This window comes from Oncorhynchus masou, chromosome 17 (assembly GCF_036934945.1).
Source record: "Oncorhynchus masou masou isolate Uvic2021 chromosome 17, UVic_Omas_1.1, whole genome shotgun sequence".
Taxonomy (NCBI): domain Eukaryota; kingdom Metazoa; phylum Chordata; class Actinopteri; order Salmoniformes; family Salmonidae; genus Oncorhynchus; species Oncorhynchus masou.
This window is the reverse complement of record NC_088228.1, coordinates 29768947-29786990: the sequence shown is the minus strand read 5'-3', so window position 1 is coordinate 29786990 and position 18044 is coordinate 29768947. Positions and strand designations below refer to the sequence as shown.

Genomic DNA, 18044 nt, shown 5'->3' with positions numbered 1-18044 from the left:
AGATAAAGGGTCAAGAAAAACCAGGAAGAGGAAAAGAGAGTGCTGGAAGGATCTATGAACAATAGAGAAAGAGACAATAGAGATTGGCTGGATTTACCGTGTATGAGCTGGACTGTTTTGGACTTACCTGTTGGCGTTTGGACCTGGACCTACCGAGAACCCGAATCGTGTACCGAACCCTGCTATCCTTGACCTCGCCTACGGCCTGGGTGGACCAGGACGGAGAAACAAACACACAGGTACTGTCCTGTTCGAAAGAACACTCATTCTTGGGTGATTTGGTGACAGTTTACCACTTAGTTTGTGACAAACGCTCCTAACCTTGAAGAGGTTTGCCACAAGAGATATAGTACGCATTGGAGAATTAGGACGCTTGTTCTGTACAAATAGGATAGCCATTAATTCAAAAAACATACCTAAATAAAGTTTGAACCTGAGTAGTCTATCTGTATATGGGAAGTCGTCTGACTATCAAGAAGTACCAGATAAGATATATATATATATAACAGGTGAGGATAAATTAGGCTTGGTGAGAAGGCAGGGTAATTCTAGGCGAACAGAATAATTGAACAATGCTGAAAGAAATTAATATCAAAGGATGAGGTTAACTTAGTCTAGAGTAGTGAGATATGAGATATTAACGTTGAAAGTCCCAAAAAGAATATCCTATGGGTGAAATGTGATGTCCGATCAAAAGTCTTCTATGGACGTGGTTCACAGGAAGGAAAATAAATACTGACTATCTTTAAAGAGACACACACATAATAAAGTAATTAAGTAACGGTAAATTGATAATTCATAGAAAGACACGCACATAGAATTTAACCTCTTGAAACTCTGGGGGCGCTATTTCATTTTTGGATGAAAAACGTTCCCGTTTTAAACAAGATATTTTGTCACAAAAAGATGCTCGACTATGCATATAATTGATAGCTTTGGAAAGAAAACACTCTGAATTTTCCAGAACTGCAAAGATATTGTCTGTGGGTGCCCTAGAACGGGAGCTACAGGCAAAACCAAGATGAAACGGCAACCAGGAAACCAGCAGGATTTTTGAGGCTCCGTTTTCCATTGTCTCCTTATATGGCTGTGAATGCGAGAGGAATGAGCCTGCCCTTTCTGTCGTTTCCCCAAGGTGTCTGTAGCATTGTGACGTATTGGTAGGCATATCATTGGAAGATTGACCATAAGAGACTACATTTTCCAGGTGTCCGCCTGGTGTCCTCCGTCGAAATTGGTGCGTCTTTTTCAGCTGCTGGTATTTTTCCATGCAATGCTGAGGGGAAAGCAGGCTTCCACAAACTGCATATCAATGAAGAGATATGTGAAAAAAACACCTTGAGGATTGATTCTAAACAACGTTTGCCATGTTTCGGTCAATATTATGGAGTTAATTCGGAAAAAGTTTGACGTTTTGGTGACTGAATTTTCGGTTCGTTTCGGTAGCCAAATGTGATGTACAAAACGGAGCGATTTCTCCTACACAAAGATTCTTTCAGGAAAAACTGAACATTTGCTATGTAACTGAGAGTCTCCTCATTGAAAACATCCGAAGCTCTTCAAAGGTAAATGATTTTATTTATTTGGTTATCTGGTTTTTGTGAAAATGTTGCGTGCTAAATGCTACTCAAAATGCTAAGCTAGCTTAGCATACTCTTACACAAATTAGTGATTTGCTATGGTTCAAAAGCATATTTTGAAAATCTGAGATGACAGTGTTGTTAAGAAAAGGCTAAGCTTGAGAGCAGGCGCATTATTTTCATTTTATTTGCGATTTTCAGAAATCGTTAACATTGCGTTATGCTAATGAGCCTGAGGCTTTATTCACGATCCCGGATCCGGGATGGGGAGTATCAAGAGGTTAAAATTAAATATAGTAAGGCATAGATAAGTGATTAAATATCATAGCTAAGTAACGGTAAGGATGTTTAGAAATTCCTCAAAAGAAGTGGCGGAAACTAGCAGGAGATTACCGTTATAGGAGAACAAAGAGAATGGAAGGGAGGCGTCCAAAATCTGACTCAGACAAAGAACCTGAATGGAAGCTGATATTATGAATATAGCCAGGAAGGGTTTTAAATTAGGACGATTTTCTGGGAATTCCCTGTGTCGAAGTTTTGCGACTACGGACAATTATAATAATATAATTATTGGCGGGGAAACACAATCATGTTAATAGCGGAACACCAAGATACAGTATTTCAGCTTTGAAACCGATAGACTAAAATTGATTTTAGATTGTAATTCACCTATTTGCATGTTTTGCCCGAAAAATACAGTCGCCAGTGTTAGTATAAAATATGAACTGAAACCTTAAAATGTGTTTTAGATAGAATCGAAAAAAGGCATTAAAAATAATGGCGAGGCAATTGAGGTAATACGCTATTTTGCCCAAAATGATCTGGAGGAATTGATTAGGACAGTATTGAGAAAAGTGGATAAGGCGAGTCAAAAGAGAAAGAGAAAATGTTTTAATTGTAACGAAATTGGATATTTCGCCCGGGAGTGTAACACTCCCTGCAAAAGATGTCACCACCAATATTGTAATTTAACTGAAGGGAAGGTCAGAGGCGACAATCGGGTAAAGAAAAATAAGGGTCAGATACAAAGAGAGCGAGATTAATGAGAATCCTAACTGAGGGAAAACTTTGGGCATTTAAATTAGGGCTATTTTCTGTTGTCCAGATGCCGGAGTAACAAATACAGATAGCTGTAAAATGGGTCTATTTGCGGAGAATCTCAGTCAGTTCCATACCATTGGTGGTATAGTGGTGAGCGTAGCAGTCTTACGAACTACAGTCCAGGGTTCGGTTCCCAGCCGAGGCATTAACTAAAAAAATATATTTATCTGATTTTTTGGTTGTAATTAAACTAATTGTTTTGCAGAGAAAGTTATAGTCACTAGTTTGGTTCAAATTGAAAGACTAATTCATTCAACTTAAAATAAGAACGAAGCTAATTTTGATGCAAGACGATGTCTGTTCACTAAATGATCTGTTGGGAATAATATATTGGGAATAGAGTCGTAATTAAAATGTTAAATCAAAAACGGGACAGTAACTTAAATCAAATGAATTCTGAATAATAACGGAGAAACAATTACGATAGATTTGTGCCCATCGAAATGTTCTTATAAAATTAGCGAATTGGGAGGTGAGAGATGTTGATTGATGTTGTAAACTATAATTCAGGATTCAACAGATGTGGTAAATTAGGTTTGGTTTATCGAACCCGAAATACTGTTGCTGCAGACAGCCAACAATTATTTACAACTCATTGAAAATCGTTGCGAATTGAGTCAAGGTTGAGCGCTTGTTGATGACGTCACTCGCAAAGCACTTTTGGTCGCCACAGAAATTACGTTGGGACTTGAGAGTAACGGAGAAAATTGTTTGTCTGTTAGAAGGAAAATGGGTGCATTAGTTTCGAGTTACTTTTCAGAAGTTGATAAAAATTACAAAATACATTTTTAACAGTAATTTGAGAAGTCGCCAGGATAGTCAGGAAAGATGCTAAAAACTAGCAGCTGATACGTTAGGTAGGCATCATAAGATTTGTGGTGTTTGTTTGGATTGAATTAGGCTATGGGAGAGAGAGACTGGATGTCTGAATCGTAAAACATCGTGGTAATGGATTCCGATGGTTGTGATTCCAGGTTTGATTGTTTATGTAACACCAGTGAATTTGAGCACTGTCTCCAATGTGGGGAACCATGTTAGGGTATTTAAAGTTGAGAAGGGAAATTAGAAGGGAAATTAGCTAGGTTGAATTTGGTTATTCGAGCTTTTCCCCTGATACGTAGACGCCCGTAACAGGGGCAAGTTTTTTTTCTTGAGGAACTAACAGATGTAAACGTGAGTCTCTGAGTAATTTTGCCATCTGAAGCATTATAGTAGTGAGGTTTCGTATAGTTTGTTTTTAGCTGATAAAAGTGGTTTGTTTATTTGTTTACTGGTTATGGTGAATTTTAGGGTTTGATTTAACTTAGTTAAACATTGTATTCTGGCGTGTTTAGGTAGGATTCTTTGTTCCGGGACGGATGGGAGTTACCTAAAATAAGTAAATTAAAGGAGCCATGGGAGAATGCGAATACATATTTATTAAATATCGGGGATTAAATTATGGATTTCTTACACTGAGAAATGTACGACATTTGAGGCAGAGGGGAAAAGTAATACATTGGATAATAATGGTATCAGGTTTAATTGTATCTAAGGGTAGCATGTTCATTTAAGTAAACACATACGTAGACAATGTTTAAAAAACTTATGATTAATGATTTGAGTCAAAGGGGAATTATAATTAGGTTTTTAGTTATAGTTCACTTAATTGAGTTTCTGAATCGAAGTAGCATAGTGAATGCTAGTTAGGCGTGTTGTGTCTCTCTTTTAGAAGTCTCCTGGGATTATAATTTTGGGGAGAGTGGGGGAGAGAGCGGCCATAAACGACCAAATTGAAAAAGGTCTGCAAATATATACACATAAAACAATTGTTAGAACTATTTGTTTTAGTACAAAGGTATTTTAAAGAGGACGCTCACATATGGAACCTTATGAGTTTTTATTTTATGGGTTTTAATTACACAGGTGATTATTTTAATTTTAAGGATAAAGGGTTCTTTATGTCTAATATGGTATGACCTTTTGACCTTATCGTGGCTATCTTTTGGGGTCTGATCAGCCCCGGGGGAGAGCCATTTGTATAATAAATTGTGGTCAGTTGGGTTACTAATTTTAAGGTAAATTCGTTATAATGGAATGCTAGTTTGGGGTTAGAATTATTGGTTGAATCACTGAAGCTGATTTACAATATTAGCTGGGAAGTTTTTGAATTGGCTATTATGGATTTGATATTACAACAGAAAATAGTTCTCTTTATCATAGAGAATAAATAGGGGTGATAAATTACTGTAGATAAGGTATTCCATGTTATTGTCAGATAGAACACTGCGGATCCCTGAAGTAGAGAGCTGGTAAAGTGTAGGAAGAATTTCGATATGGTTAGCATTTGTTCAGGCTCTGGTTAACCATTAGGAGGTATTTTAAATTGTATTAAATTTGACAGGAATATAGGACATCTGTGGTGATTTAGGATTATTGTAAGGATTAAGATAGATTGATTAAGGAAATGTAAGGACTTTAGAGATGGCCACTTACAGACATGTTTTTTTCTCTCTCTAAAATCAAGGATTTGATTTTAAACAGTGAGACGCTTAGTGGCATTTTGAGAGATAGCAGAGAAAGGAATTACTGTTTAAAATCGGTAAATATATATATTTAAGAACATACATAAATAACACAGAAACGTCTTAAACTAGATAAGCCACTGGACAGAGAATTGATACAGGATTGGGATGAATGGATGCCCAAGAGAGAATTGGACATACATGATAATGTCAGAAAATAAGGATAATTTACTAATCCTACCTAAGTCATTATTTAGGTTATATAAGGTTGATACCTGGGCAGAGCCAGGTATCAAAAGGGGGGTGGGTAAGTTAGTGGCCTATTGGATAAGAAACTAATAATAAAAAATAAATAAAAACATTTTTATCTATCAGATAAAACAAAACATATGAGAAACTGTTTGTTAACCAAGCCTGTATGCCCAGGATTTTATGCATTACAGGTGAACTACAGGTGAAGTCACTCAATCCAGTCCCAGAGGCTTGTTGGGGGGACCATACCAAGGACTCCTGGTGACAGCTAGCTGAAAGAGCTACCCGGATTCATATCGCACGGCGTGAGGGTAAGACACATTGACACTGTCGAACAATAAACAGTGTTCGAGAGGAGAACTGGAATTAACAGAATTCCGGGGGCCATCTCTCGAAAGAAGTAACCCTCCCTGTCCTGTCACCCCTGTTTTTGTTCATAGAAGTGAAGATATGTCTGGCTCTTGCTAAGTGATGTGTTCTCGGGGAGAGGGTGGGGCTTCACATGGAAGCTGTTCGTCTGAGCTGTCTTATCGTGGGTGACATATTCCTGATACAGCACGTCCTACTTGAGTATGCGGAGAGTGGTAATTTGACCCATGGTTTAGACGATGAGGATTTTGTTCCAAAATAAGCATAAGAGATCCCTAGATCTGGGTAGACAGGAAGTTAGAGTAGAGGTTGGGAAGGATCTCTCAATGGAGTTTTATTAGACCAAAATGGAGTCTCTAACTACATGGCAGTCTAGGACTCTGAGCCATTATGGCATATATTGGTGCAGGTTCCCATATTGATCGTGGACACAGGTCATAGCTCATTTGGAGAGAGAGGGCTATATGAATCCACTCACCCAGTATGGAAGGAGGTGGAGTATAGTGAAGGTGAGAGTTTTTGATTGTAATCCGGAGAGAGGGATGCATTGCATAAAGATACACCGAAACCTTTAAACAGTAATGAAGGAGAATCTAGGGTTGTGGTATGATGGATATGACCAGTTCTTGGTCGACACCCTAGTACGGTTCTGGGTAGAGGTATGGTAAAGCTGTTCACGAAAGCAGGAATGCCAGATAATGACAGTTGTATTGATTTGCACTATTTAAATCCCCAGGTTCGTCCCTTCACAGTGACCGGAGGAGATTATTACCGTTTGGCCCGGTACAGTACTCTTGGGAAATTATGTCAGGGCGAGGTTTTCCCGACAGATTGGACAGGATTATGCTCCATTGTAATGCCTTTCACACTCATTAAACACCAAGACATGAAGTATCGCCAAATGGGAGAAAAGAGCTATTCCATCCGGGTCTCTTATTGACTAAGTATACATTGATAACATTGGGGTTCCAAGGGGGGTGCCAGATGAGTCAAAGCATGAAATCACATCCTAGCAGGATTAGAGTTAAGCATTTCCGGGGGGTCTACTCTCAATAAGAACATGGACTGGATTAATTATATTTATGATAATCAACAGCGCTTTAACAAGTATACCAGAGATGCTATTAAAGGTTTTGCAGAACAGACTGAAGCAACCAGCTGGATGGCTTGGCAGAATAGAATTGCATTAGATATGTTAATGGCTGAAAAGGGAGAAGTACGCGTGATTATCGGGACCATGTTTGTGCTTACATCCCAAATAACACAGCTCCGGACGAATCAGTGCCCGAAGCCTCAGCTGGTTTAACCACCCTGGCTCACGGTTTGGCAGAAAACTCTGGGGTGGATACTTCTCTGACTAATTGTTTTGATAAGTATGTTCGGAAAATGGGAAAAAATATTATGATCATTGTATTATGGGCTACATTCACCTGTGTGACTGTTTTAGTTTTATGGGGCTGTTGTCTAATTCCCTGTGTATGAGGCCTTATTTCCAGGAAATCGATGGCAATAGATGGTGAGGTACCAGCGGATTCCAGGTTCTGACCCGTGGAGGACTGAATGCATGTCTACAGAACAAGTGGATGAATCTGGATCTTTTATTTGTGGGGAATTTATGTTTGATAAGACCATTTTTGATGTTTAGGCAGGCTAGGTTGTATCCCATCTCAATATTAGACTGTTTTTTAATAAAGATTGTAACGAAAATCCTGATAAGAAGAGTTATGATTCTGATGTAGGCCTGAGAAACAGTTATGGCGAATGCAAGTGTTGGGTTATGTTTAGGTGATGTTTTGATGACACGAAATATCTCTAATAAAAATAGAAATGGGCTTTTCAATATTACAATATAACTACAATGTGTGTTTGAATGTATAATATTTAATCAAAGGGTGGATATGTTAAGGGAATTTTTATCAATGATGACTAATTATGTATACATTTCAATCAGGACTGACTAGTCCAAATGCTATTATGTACTGTACATATATGAATTTTCTCTCTTGCTCCCATTCCCAATTGTATATAATATAGTCAGGAGTTTAGAACAGTGCCTTGGTACAAATGGATGAACTATCTCCAGATGGCAGAGACGGACTATCTCTAGACTGTCTAGAATGCTATCTACACGGACTGACCTTGGCTACAGGCGAGGAGGGAAGGCTCGAGAACTATAGGGCCTCACTACCGGTGTCATGAAGAGATAGAACATTAGAAAACACTGACGTCATTTTCAGTTTATAACCTGTGGTAAAATGTGTATATACGAGTACTCTCTTGAATTAAACACTGTTACCTGACTTTTAAGACCGGGGCTCTGTCCATTCTTAGAGAAATATTGGGTCTTACAATCCCATAGAATACATTGACAGAGTAATTCATTCTGATTGGGAAACAATACAGAGGAATTTAGAATTCCTTTAACAGCATCAGTCAGTAAGTTAAAGCTTGGTCACAAATGGGTCTTCCAAATGGACAATGACCCCAAGCATACTTCCAACGTTGTGGCGAAACGGCTTAAGGACAACAAAGTCAAGGTATTGGAGTGGCCATCACAAAGCCCTGACCTCAATCCAATAGAAAATGTGTGGTCAGCACTGAAAAAGCGTGTGCGAGCAAGGATGCCTACAAACCTGACTCAGTCACACCAGCTCTGTCAGAAGGAATGGGCCAAAATTCACCCAACTTATTGTGGGAAGCTTGTGGAAGGCTACCCGAAACGTTTGACCCAAGTTAGACAATTGAAAGGCAATGCTACCAAATACTAATTGGGTGTATGTAAACTTTTGACCCACTGGGAATGTGATCAAATGAAATAAAAGCTGAAATAAATAATTCTCTCTACTATATTATTCTGACATTTCACATTCTTAAAATAAAGTGGTGATCCTAACTGACCTAAAACAGGGAATCTTTACTAGGATTAAATGTCAGGAATTGTGAAAAACTGAGTTTAAATGTATTTGGCTAAGGTGTATGTAAACTTCCGACTTCAACTGTATAAAGTACCAGTAAAAAGTTTGGACAAACGTACCCATTCTAGGGTCTTTATTTAATTTGACTATTTTCTACATCGTAGAATATTAGTGAAGACATCTAAACTATGGAAAAACACTAACGGAATAATGTAGTAACCAAAATAGTAGCCACCCGTTGCCTTGATGAAAGCTTTGCACACTCTTGGCATTCTCGCAACCAGCTTCATGAAGTAGTCCCCTGGATGGCATTATAATTAACAGGTGTGGCTGATAAAAAAACTCATTCTTAATGCATTTGAGCCAATCAGTTGTGTTGTGACATGGTAAGGTAGGTATACAGAAAATAGTCCAATTTGGTAAAAAGACCAAGTCCATATCACAGGAAAGAAAGACCCAGAGTTACCTCTGCTGCAGAGGATAAATTCATGAGAGTTAACTGCACCTCAGATTGCAGCCCAAAAAAATGCTTCAGAGTAGACTGTGTGAATCAGGCCTTCGTGGTGGAATTGCTGCAAAGAATTCACTACCAAAGGACACTAATAATAAGAAGAGACTTGCTTGGGCCAACTGATTGGCTCAAACACATTAAAACTTCTTATGGCTGCAGGGGCAGTATTGAGTAGCTTGGATGAAAGGTGCCCAGAGGTGCCCAAAGTCAACGGCCTGCTCCTCAGTCCCAGTTGCTAATATATGCATATTAATATTAGTATTGGATAGAAAACACTGAAGTTTCTAAAACTGTTTGAATGATGTCTGAGTCTAACAGAACTCATATGGCAGGCGAAAACCTGAGAAGAAATCCAAACAGGAAGTGGGAAATCTGAGGTTGGTCAATTTTCAACCCAGCCCCTATTGAATACACAGTGGCATATGGATAAAGTTGCACTTCCTAGGGATTCCACTAGATTTCAACTGTTTTTAGAAACTTGAATGAGGCTTCTACTGTGTGGTGGAGCCAGATGAGAGTTCTTTGAGTCAGTGGTCTGGCAGAGAGCCAGGTCCTGGTCAAGCGCATTTCACATGATCGCGACCTGCGTTCCACGACTTCTCTACAGACACAGAAATTCTCCGGTTGGAACTTTATTGAAGATTTATGATAACAACATCCTAAAGATTGAATCTATACTTAGTTTGATAAGTTTCGTCGACCTGTAATATAACTTTTTAAAGTTTTCTTCCGGCGTTCGGATGGACCTGCACGAGCTTTTGGATTTGTGTACTAAACGAGCTAACAAAAGTAGCTACTTGGACATAAATAATGGACATTATCGAACAAATCAAGCATTTATTGTGGAACTAAGATTCCTGGGAGTGCATTCTGATGAAGATCATCAAAGGTAAGGGAATATTTATAATGCGATTTCTGATGACTCCAACATGGCAGATCATTTTACTTATTTTCTGAGCACCGTCTCAGATTGCATTTTTTTTGTATTTATTTTTTTATCTGACACAGCATTTGCATTAAGGAGAGGTATATCTATATTTCCATGTCTAACAATTGTATTTATCCACATTTATAATGAGTATTTCTGTAAAATGATCTCTGCAATATCACCAGATGTTTTTGGAAGTAGTGAACATAACGCGCCAATGTATACTGAGAATTTTTGATATAAATATGAACTTTATCAAACAAAAGATACATTTAATGTGTTACATGAAGTCCTATGAGTATCATCTGATGAATATCATAGAAGGTTAGTGATTCATTTTATCTCTATTTGTGCTTTTTGTGACTCCTCTCTTTGGCTGGAAAAATGGCTGAATTATTCTGAGAGTTGGTGGTGACCTAACATAATCGCTTGTGCTTTCGCTGTAAAGCCTTTTTGAAATCGAACACTGTGGTGGGATTAACAACAAGATTACCTTTAAAACAGTATGACATGCATGTATGTTTGAGGAATTTTAATTATGAGATTGAATTTGGCACCCTGCACTTTCACTGGCTGTTGTCATATCGATCCCGTTAACGGGATTGCAGCCCTAAGAAGTTTTTAAGAAGGAAAGAAATACACAAATGTAAAGGCACACTTGTTAATTGAAATGCATTCCAGGTGACTGTCTCATGAAGCTGGTTGGTCTTTTTTTTTAACAAGCAAAATAACATAAATCCTATGTGAAAGATGTAGCCTACCGAATCCATTAGTAAGAGAGCCATTCATTTGGCTCCCTAATTTGCATAGGTTACTGGTAGGCAGAAGCCTTTTGGTGATTATCTGCAGATCAATTATGAAAACATTTGATGAAGAAAGCTCCTGAGTGGCGCAGCGGTCTAAGGCACTGCATCTCAGTGCTTGATGAGTCACTACAGACACCCTGGTTCAATTCCAGCCTGTATCGCAACCGGCCGTGATTGGGTGTCCCATAGGGCAACGCACAATTGGTCCAGCATCGTCTGGGTTTGGCCGACGTAGGCCGTCATTGTAAATAATAATTTGTTAATTAACTGACATTCCTAGTAAAATAAAGATTAAATATATATATATATTTTTCCATCACTGCAGGAACAATAGGTATACGGAGAACCTCATTCTGGTCCAGATTTTGGAAAATTTGTGCCCTCACAGAATCCAGCCATAAAAACGGAAATCAACAATATAAAATAAATTATATAAATTCCCTTAGTAGGGAATCAACTACAGTGGGGAGAACAAGTATTTGATACACTGCCGATGTTGCAGGTTTTCCTACTTACAAAGCATGTAGAGGTCTGTAATTTTTATCATAGGTACACTTCAACTGTGAGAGACGGAATCTAAAACAAAAATCAGGAGAATCCCATTGTATGATTTTTAAGTAATTAATTTGCATTTTATTGCATGACATAAGTATTTGATCACCTACCAACCAGTAAGAACTCCGGGTCTTCCCTTTGTGAGGATTCTACATACCCCGTAGTCTTGTGAAAACAATGTGATTAGATTGTTAACATAGCTAAAAACGAGCCTGACTCAAATGTTTCCAGCCAATACATTTTAAATTAAATAACATTACAGCTCTGAAGTTCACAAGCAACGAGACTCTTTGGCTTTGGTTAAAGGCAAGTAGGCTACAAATGCATACTAGTAGTAGTCATTTCCCCTGCTCAAGTAATCTACACATTCTGGGTGATGAGATACAACGTTGTCACCTCACTGGCTTCTTCTCTGGCGAGCTCTCATTGGCTATTGCTGATCACCGTTCTCAAAACTTGCACATCTCAAACTACGGGACGTCTGGGACAACTCAAACACGGGATCAGTAGCCCTCAGATTGAGTCTCTGACCTGCTCACATTAAACGAGAGTAGAGGAGACTGCACGACCCGAGTAGGGGAATTTTGTCTCGGATCTCATAAACTTGTCTGGGACAGCTAAATCAGGGCAAAAATCTTGTAGTGTACGCCCGGCTTTACAGTTAGTTTACCATGTAAATACTCACAACGGGCCATCATATTCAACCTCATAGGGACTTCATGGTAGATTAAACAAGATATCAGACATGTTGCTGGACTCTACCTGCTCTTGCCCTTCTGGAGAGGAGGCGGCACTCTAGGGGATCGGCCTGGAGCTCTGGACTTGAGTGAAGCCCCAGTGGAGCGCTCCCTGATGGGGGTACAGTAGACCCTCTGGACCACCACCTCCACATCCTGCCCCACTGACCCAGCCTGGCCCAGGCCCTCGATGGCCTCCAGGAGCGAATGACACCCTCCGCTGCTGGCTGCACCTGGGACACCCTGGCTGCATAAAGACTGGAGATTTGGATAGAGGAAAAAAACACACTTATTGGACCCGGACATCATATTGTACCTGGACAAACATGGGAGAAAATTTGTGTTACCGAATTAAGATTTGAGACACTGACAACATAGCAGGTTAGCCCACACTATACTTTACCCCACTGGTACTAATTGTGACTGTAGAGTGCAGACCACCAAAATAATAGGGCTAATCAAACCTGGGTTAACATCAATAGAATATAACTTTATTGTCCATTTTAGGTGGAATATCTGCCAGTAAATATAGTGAAACCCAACCCACCTGTTTGACCGTGCCATCTCCCTCTGAAGTCTTGTTGATCTCAAGCTGGCCAAATGACCTGGTCAGAGAGTATGGGTTGCATCTCTCCACTGGGACCAGGGCTCTGGGGAGGGACATGCTGGTTTGCTTGGTGTCAGTGTATACCTTCTGGCTGAAGTGTGTGTTGAGAATAATGCTATTATGTTGGCCCTCAATCAGGAGACTTTGCCTGTAGAGAAAAAAAGGGTTAATTTTGAAATATAGAGTATAAGTTGTGTTGTAACAAATCTTGTTAAGTAAATTGACAGAAAACTATAGATGGTATTTGACTCGGTCATCTGTCACACACGCAACATTCAGGTTAAAAGGAGTGGAAAGATTGAGTAAACTAAAAGTATAGATTTAGGGGGGAGGCTCTGTTCTTGCATAAGACTGCAGCGGCAGGAAGGCTGAAGAAGACTTATGATGAATGTCAAATGTAGATCGATTGATAAGCAGGCAGCCGCCTCCACCTCCATCGGTCTCCTCACTCTCTAAACACCCTACCCCCAGGCACGTAGCAGATTCAGGTGGGTTAGCCTGCCCCCATGCTCCATGGAAAAATGCAATTGAACTGATAAGTTTGGAATCTTTGGCTGTATAGAAAGCTGCATTTTTCTTTTCCACAACAGTGAATTCAGACAGGATGTTCCGGATACTGTGAAAAGCGGCAATCCTGACCAAACATGCTTCACAGTATGCTCCAAATCCCTCAGATAGTGGAGCTGGTTTTTTTTATGTGGTTGTTAACACTTTCTTTCTCCCTGTTATTTTTTATAAACACCCTCAATTCAAATTCAGAATAGCAGCCTGCGTACATTTCAGTTGGGGCTTAATAAAACTAGAAAGGAAATGTGTGCATTGCATGTCATTTGACGATCCTTTGCATGTAAAGAGGCTGATCAAGGTCTATTTTTTGTTTCCCTTTTATATCAGGAGAAACCATACTCACATTAATCAAGTAGCTAGAGAAAAATACTTAAAACATGTTTTATCAACAGTCAAGCATTTCAGCTTGTTAAGAATATTCACTTCACACCCATCTGAACAATAATTTACCAGACAATGTCCATCTTTTGAAAGCAATCCATCTAATTCAGATTGCATTATTTCTCTAAGTGTTTATTATGTGGATGATACAAAGGTCTGACTCAATATTTATTTTGATGTGACATAGGTAATAACATGGCTTATAGTTGACTCAGGGTCAACCGCAGTCTCTGTGGCTTCAGCTTACATGTGCCCGCCTGCCTCTGACTGGTGATAAGATGGAGGAGCCAGGGTAATAAAATCACACTTCATACAATGTAGACGACAGTTGCTTTCAATATAACAAATTTGATATTTGAGGGAATAGAGCAAACTTTAAAAAAAATATATGTTATCTAATATTCAGGAGGTGCACATTTCTGGTAGTGTCAATCATCAGGAAAGTATAAATAATAGCTTGTTTTAAATGTTGTCCAGAAGTGAACAAGTGCACACACTATAGTTCCACACGTGCAATGTTTTAGTTATCATTTAGCCTAAGACTTATCAATGTTAATAAAGCCTATTAATATAAATAGGGTGCTTCATTACACTCAGTTAGTCAGTATCAAGGTTTTGAAAAACCTGTTTTCTACATTTAATCTATCAGTGTCAAGGCTATCCTAAAGGAGCAACAGGAAGTGTGACCCTGCACAGTGCAGGTGACTGCTGGGAACTTGTACACGTTCACTACGTGTCATCAGACAGGTAGTTCGGTTAAGGAGCGGCTGCTTTCGTCAGAGGCCGAGTCAGTGAGGTGAATAATGTCTGCAGGTATTTCCACTCTGCTGCTGGCTGTCTATGCTCTCTGCCCACTCACAAGGAGTGGGAGGTGGAAGGAGGGAGGGGCCCGGCCCACTCAGTGAAGGAGTATGGGGAGAGAACAATTCACGTGTCACACAGGAAGCCGATAGACAAAAGATCAATTTTACAAGCATCGCTAATTTGATGAATTCCTGGGTTTTTCCACTTCTGGCTGTTCTTTTTGGCTATTGTTATAGCCTCGCTACTGTTATTTTTCACTGTCTTTTTTTACTGTTGTTTTTATTTATTTATTTACTTATTGTTCACCTAATATCTTTTTTGAGTCTGTAAGTTAGCATTTCACTGTTGTATTCCGCGCACGTAACAAATCAACTTTGATTTGAAATGTAAGAGAATGAATGGCTACGAGGTTCAGCATTAGGCAAATAAGCTAGATTAATAGTTGGTCTATATCTCATTACCAAAATATGAAATAGGGTCTAAAGAACAGATTCTGTAGGTTATACACTGAAAAAAATATATATAAAACGCAACATTCAACAATTTAAATGAGTTATAAGAAATTAGTTATAAGGAAATATATTAACTGTATATAAGGTTTCACGTGACTGGGCAGGTGCACAGCCATAGGTCAACCCACTTGGGAGCCAGGCCCAGCCAATTAGAATGAGTTTTCCCCACAAAAGTGTGTTATTACATACAGAAATACTCCTCAGTTTCATCAGTTGTCCCGGGTGGATGGTTTCAGACGATCCTGCAGGTGAAGAAGCCGGATGTGGAGGTCCTGGACTTGCGTGGTTACACGTGGTCTGCGGTTGTGAGGTCGGTTGGAGATACTGCCAAATTCTCTACGACATTGGAGGTGGCTTCTTGTAGAGAAATGAACATTCAATTCTCTGGCAATAGATCTGGTGGACATTCCTGCAATCAGCATGCCAATTGCACACTCCCTCAAAACCTGAGACATCTGTGGCATTGCACTTCTGAGAACTTTTATTTCAGCTATAAAAAAAAAACAGGACCAACACTTTACATGTTGCGTTTATATTTTTGTTCAGTATAAATGATTGATTTTGCTTTCAATAAGTCAGTGGGAGACTACTCTTCTCCACTGCTGGTGAAAAACAATACAGAGAAAAGAGAACTGCTATGATATTGCTAAACCACTGATACACACACACACAGTGTAGTGTGTGTGTGTGTGTGTGTGTGTGTGTGTGTGTGTGTGTGTGTGTGTGTGTGTGTGTGTGTGTGTGTGTGTGTGTGTGTGTGTGTGTGTGCAATAAGAGCCGCATGTGTTTTCAATCCTGTCCTCTTGACTTCCACTCTGTTCCCAAATGCTCCAGAAAAAAAGCCCAGTGTTTTTTCCCGGGCCGGCTTGCTGGAAATGACCTAACTACTCCACTGCCAGGAAGAGGAATCCGAAGCAGCATTCCCTGGAGCAGCTTTTGACGTCAGAGCACCGAGTAGGCCCTTGGACTTCCGCCAGGCCAGCTCAGAGCCTGGATATTCCAGAGCTGCATGCTGGACTCCCAAACTAAAACCCCAACAGCTGGAACCAGCCTCTATCTTGCGCCCAAACAACTTCACACACCCCAATTACTCTGACTGTGTATACACTACACCATTGCATAAGTTCCAGTAACGCATTATAACACATTTTGAAACAGAAAGTACAGGTAGGCCTATATTAGAAAAATATCATTGAGATTTACATTTAACATTTTAGTCATTTAGCAAATGCTCTTATCCAGAGTGACTTACAATTAGTGTATTCATCTTAAAGGGATAGTTCACCCAAATTAACATTACAAAATGGCATTGGATTCCTTACCCTGTAAGCAGTCAATGTACATGGTATGACAGCAATGCATGGTTTGGTTTAGTTTCCCTGGCACTGTTTTCACATGTAAATGTTTTAGCATTCAAGTCATGTGACTGTTATTAGCACTTTTCACACATATTCAAATCATCTACAGTGCATTCAAAGTATTCAGACCCCTTGACTATTTCCACATTTTCTTACATCACAGCCTTATGCTAAAATTTAATAAATTGTTTTTTTCATCATCAATCTACACACAATACCCCATAATAACAAAGCAAAAACAGGTAGACATTTTTAAACATTAAAAATAAGACTGGGGCCTTCTGAGTGGCACAGTGGTCTAAGGCACTGCATCGCAGTGTTCGCTGTGCCACTAGATAATCTGGTTTGAGTCCAGGCTCTGTTGCAGCCGGCTGCAACCGGGAGACCCATGGGGCGGCGCACAATTGGCCTAGCGTCGTCCGGGTTAGGGGAGGGTTTGGCTTGCATGGATGTTCCTATCCCATCGCGTACTAGTGACTCCTGTGGCGGGCCAGGCAACCGTCAGGTGTACAGTGTTTCCTCCGACACATTGGTGCGGCTGGCTTCCGGGTTAAGCGGGCGTTGTGTCAAGAAGCAGTGCGGCTTGGCTGGGTTGTGTTTCAGAGGACGCACGGCTCTCGACCTTCGCCTCTCCTGTGTCCGTACGGGAGTTGCAGCAATGGGACAAGACTGTAACTACCAATTGGATACCATGAAATTGCAGATTATTTTTTATTTTTTAATAAAAAACTGAAATATCACATTTACACAAGTATTCGAACCCTTTACTCAGTACTTTTTTGGCAGCGATTACAGCATTGAGTCTTCTTGGGGACGCTACAAGCTTGGCATACCTGTATTTGGGAAGTTTCTCCCATTCTTCTCCGCAGATTCTCTCGAGGTACATTTGTAAACATTTCTAAAAACCTGTTTTCGCTTTGTCATTATGGGGTACTGTGTGTAGATGGATGAGGGAAATGTTTTATTTAATCCATTTTATAACAGGGCTGTAACGTAACGTGGAAAAAGGGAAGGGGTCTGAATACTTTCCAAATGCACTGTATAAGTGACTGTTGCGCTTCACAATCAATTTGAGATACTTTTGGATGATTTGGACATGGTGCGTGAAAAATGCTAATATCGGTCCCATGACTTTAATGGGATTTGTGCCACAAATGCTAAAACTGTAGTATGTGGAAACAGTGCCAGGGAAACTAAACCAAAGCATGAATTGCTGTCATACCTTGTCAATAGAGTGCTTACAGTGAGTACTTTTACACAATAATGCGAATATTGCGGATAGTCAGATTAATATATAAATTTGAGTAAAATGTTTACATTCTCTGGAAGAAGAACTATTTCCCAAATAATCCTGTTTACATGGACACATCTGAAATCAAGCTACCCGATGGCACTGATAAATGCAGAAAATCTAAATAAGCATTATACCACAGCAACTGTGTTATATTTGGGAAGCATATTTGATTCGGAGTTCGGACATATAAAGTTTGTATGTGAAAACTACTTCTAAGACGCATACATTCAGTAGTTCTGAACTCTTCACTTGCGCTGAAGAGG

At 39.6% G+C, this 18044-nt stretch overlaps 1 protein-coding gene and 1 long non-coding RNA gene across 3 annotated transcripts in view; one reads left to right on the top strand and one right to left on the bottom strand.

Annotated features, from left to right (window-relative positions):
- The window catches only part of spidr (scaffold protein involved in DNA repair), an 84140-nt gene that overhangs the window by 33704 nt on the left and 32392 nt on the right, over positions 1-18044 (bottom strand). For both annotated transcript variants that reach the window (XM_064992984.1, XM_064992985.1), the window contains 2 exons: positions 12806-13013; positions 12284-12516 (listed from right to left, as the gene is read on the bottom strand). In XM_064992984.1, coding sequence (XP_064849056.1) covers positions 12284-12516; positions 12806-13013 — 441 coding nt within the window. The remainder of the gene's footprint in view (positions 1-12283; positions 12517-12805; positions 13014-18044) is intronic.
- Positions 1709-8107, top strand: LOC135558826 (uncharacterized). Its single transcript, XR_010458402.1, has 2 exons — positions 1709-5748; positions 5878-8107. It is a non-coding gene; the product is annotated as an uncharacterized LOC135558826 (long non-coding RNA).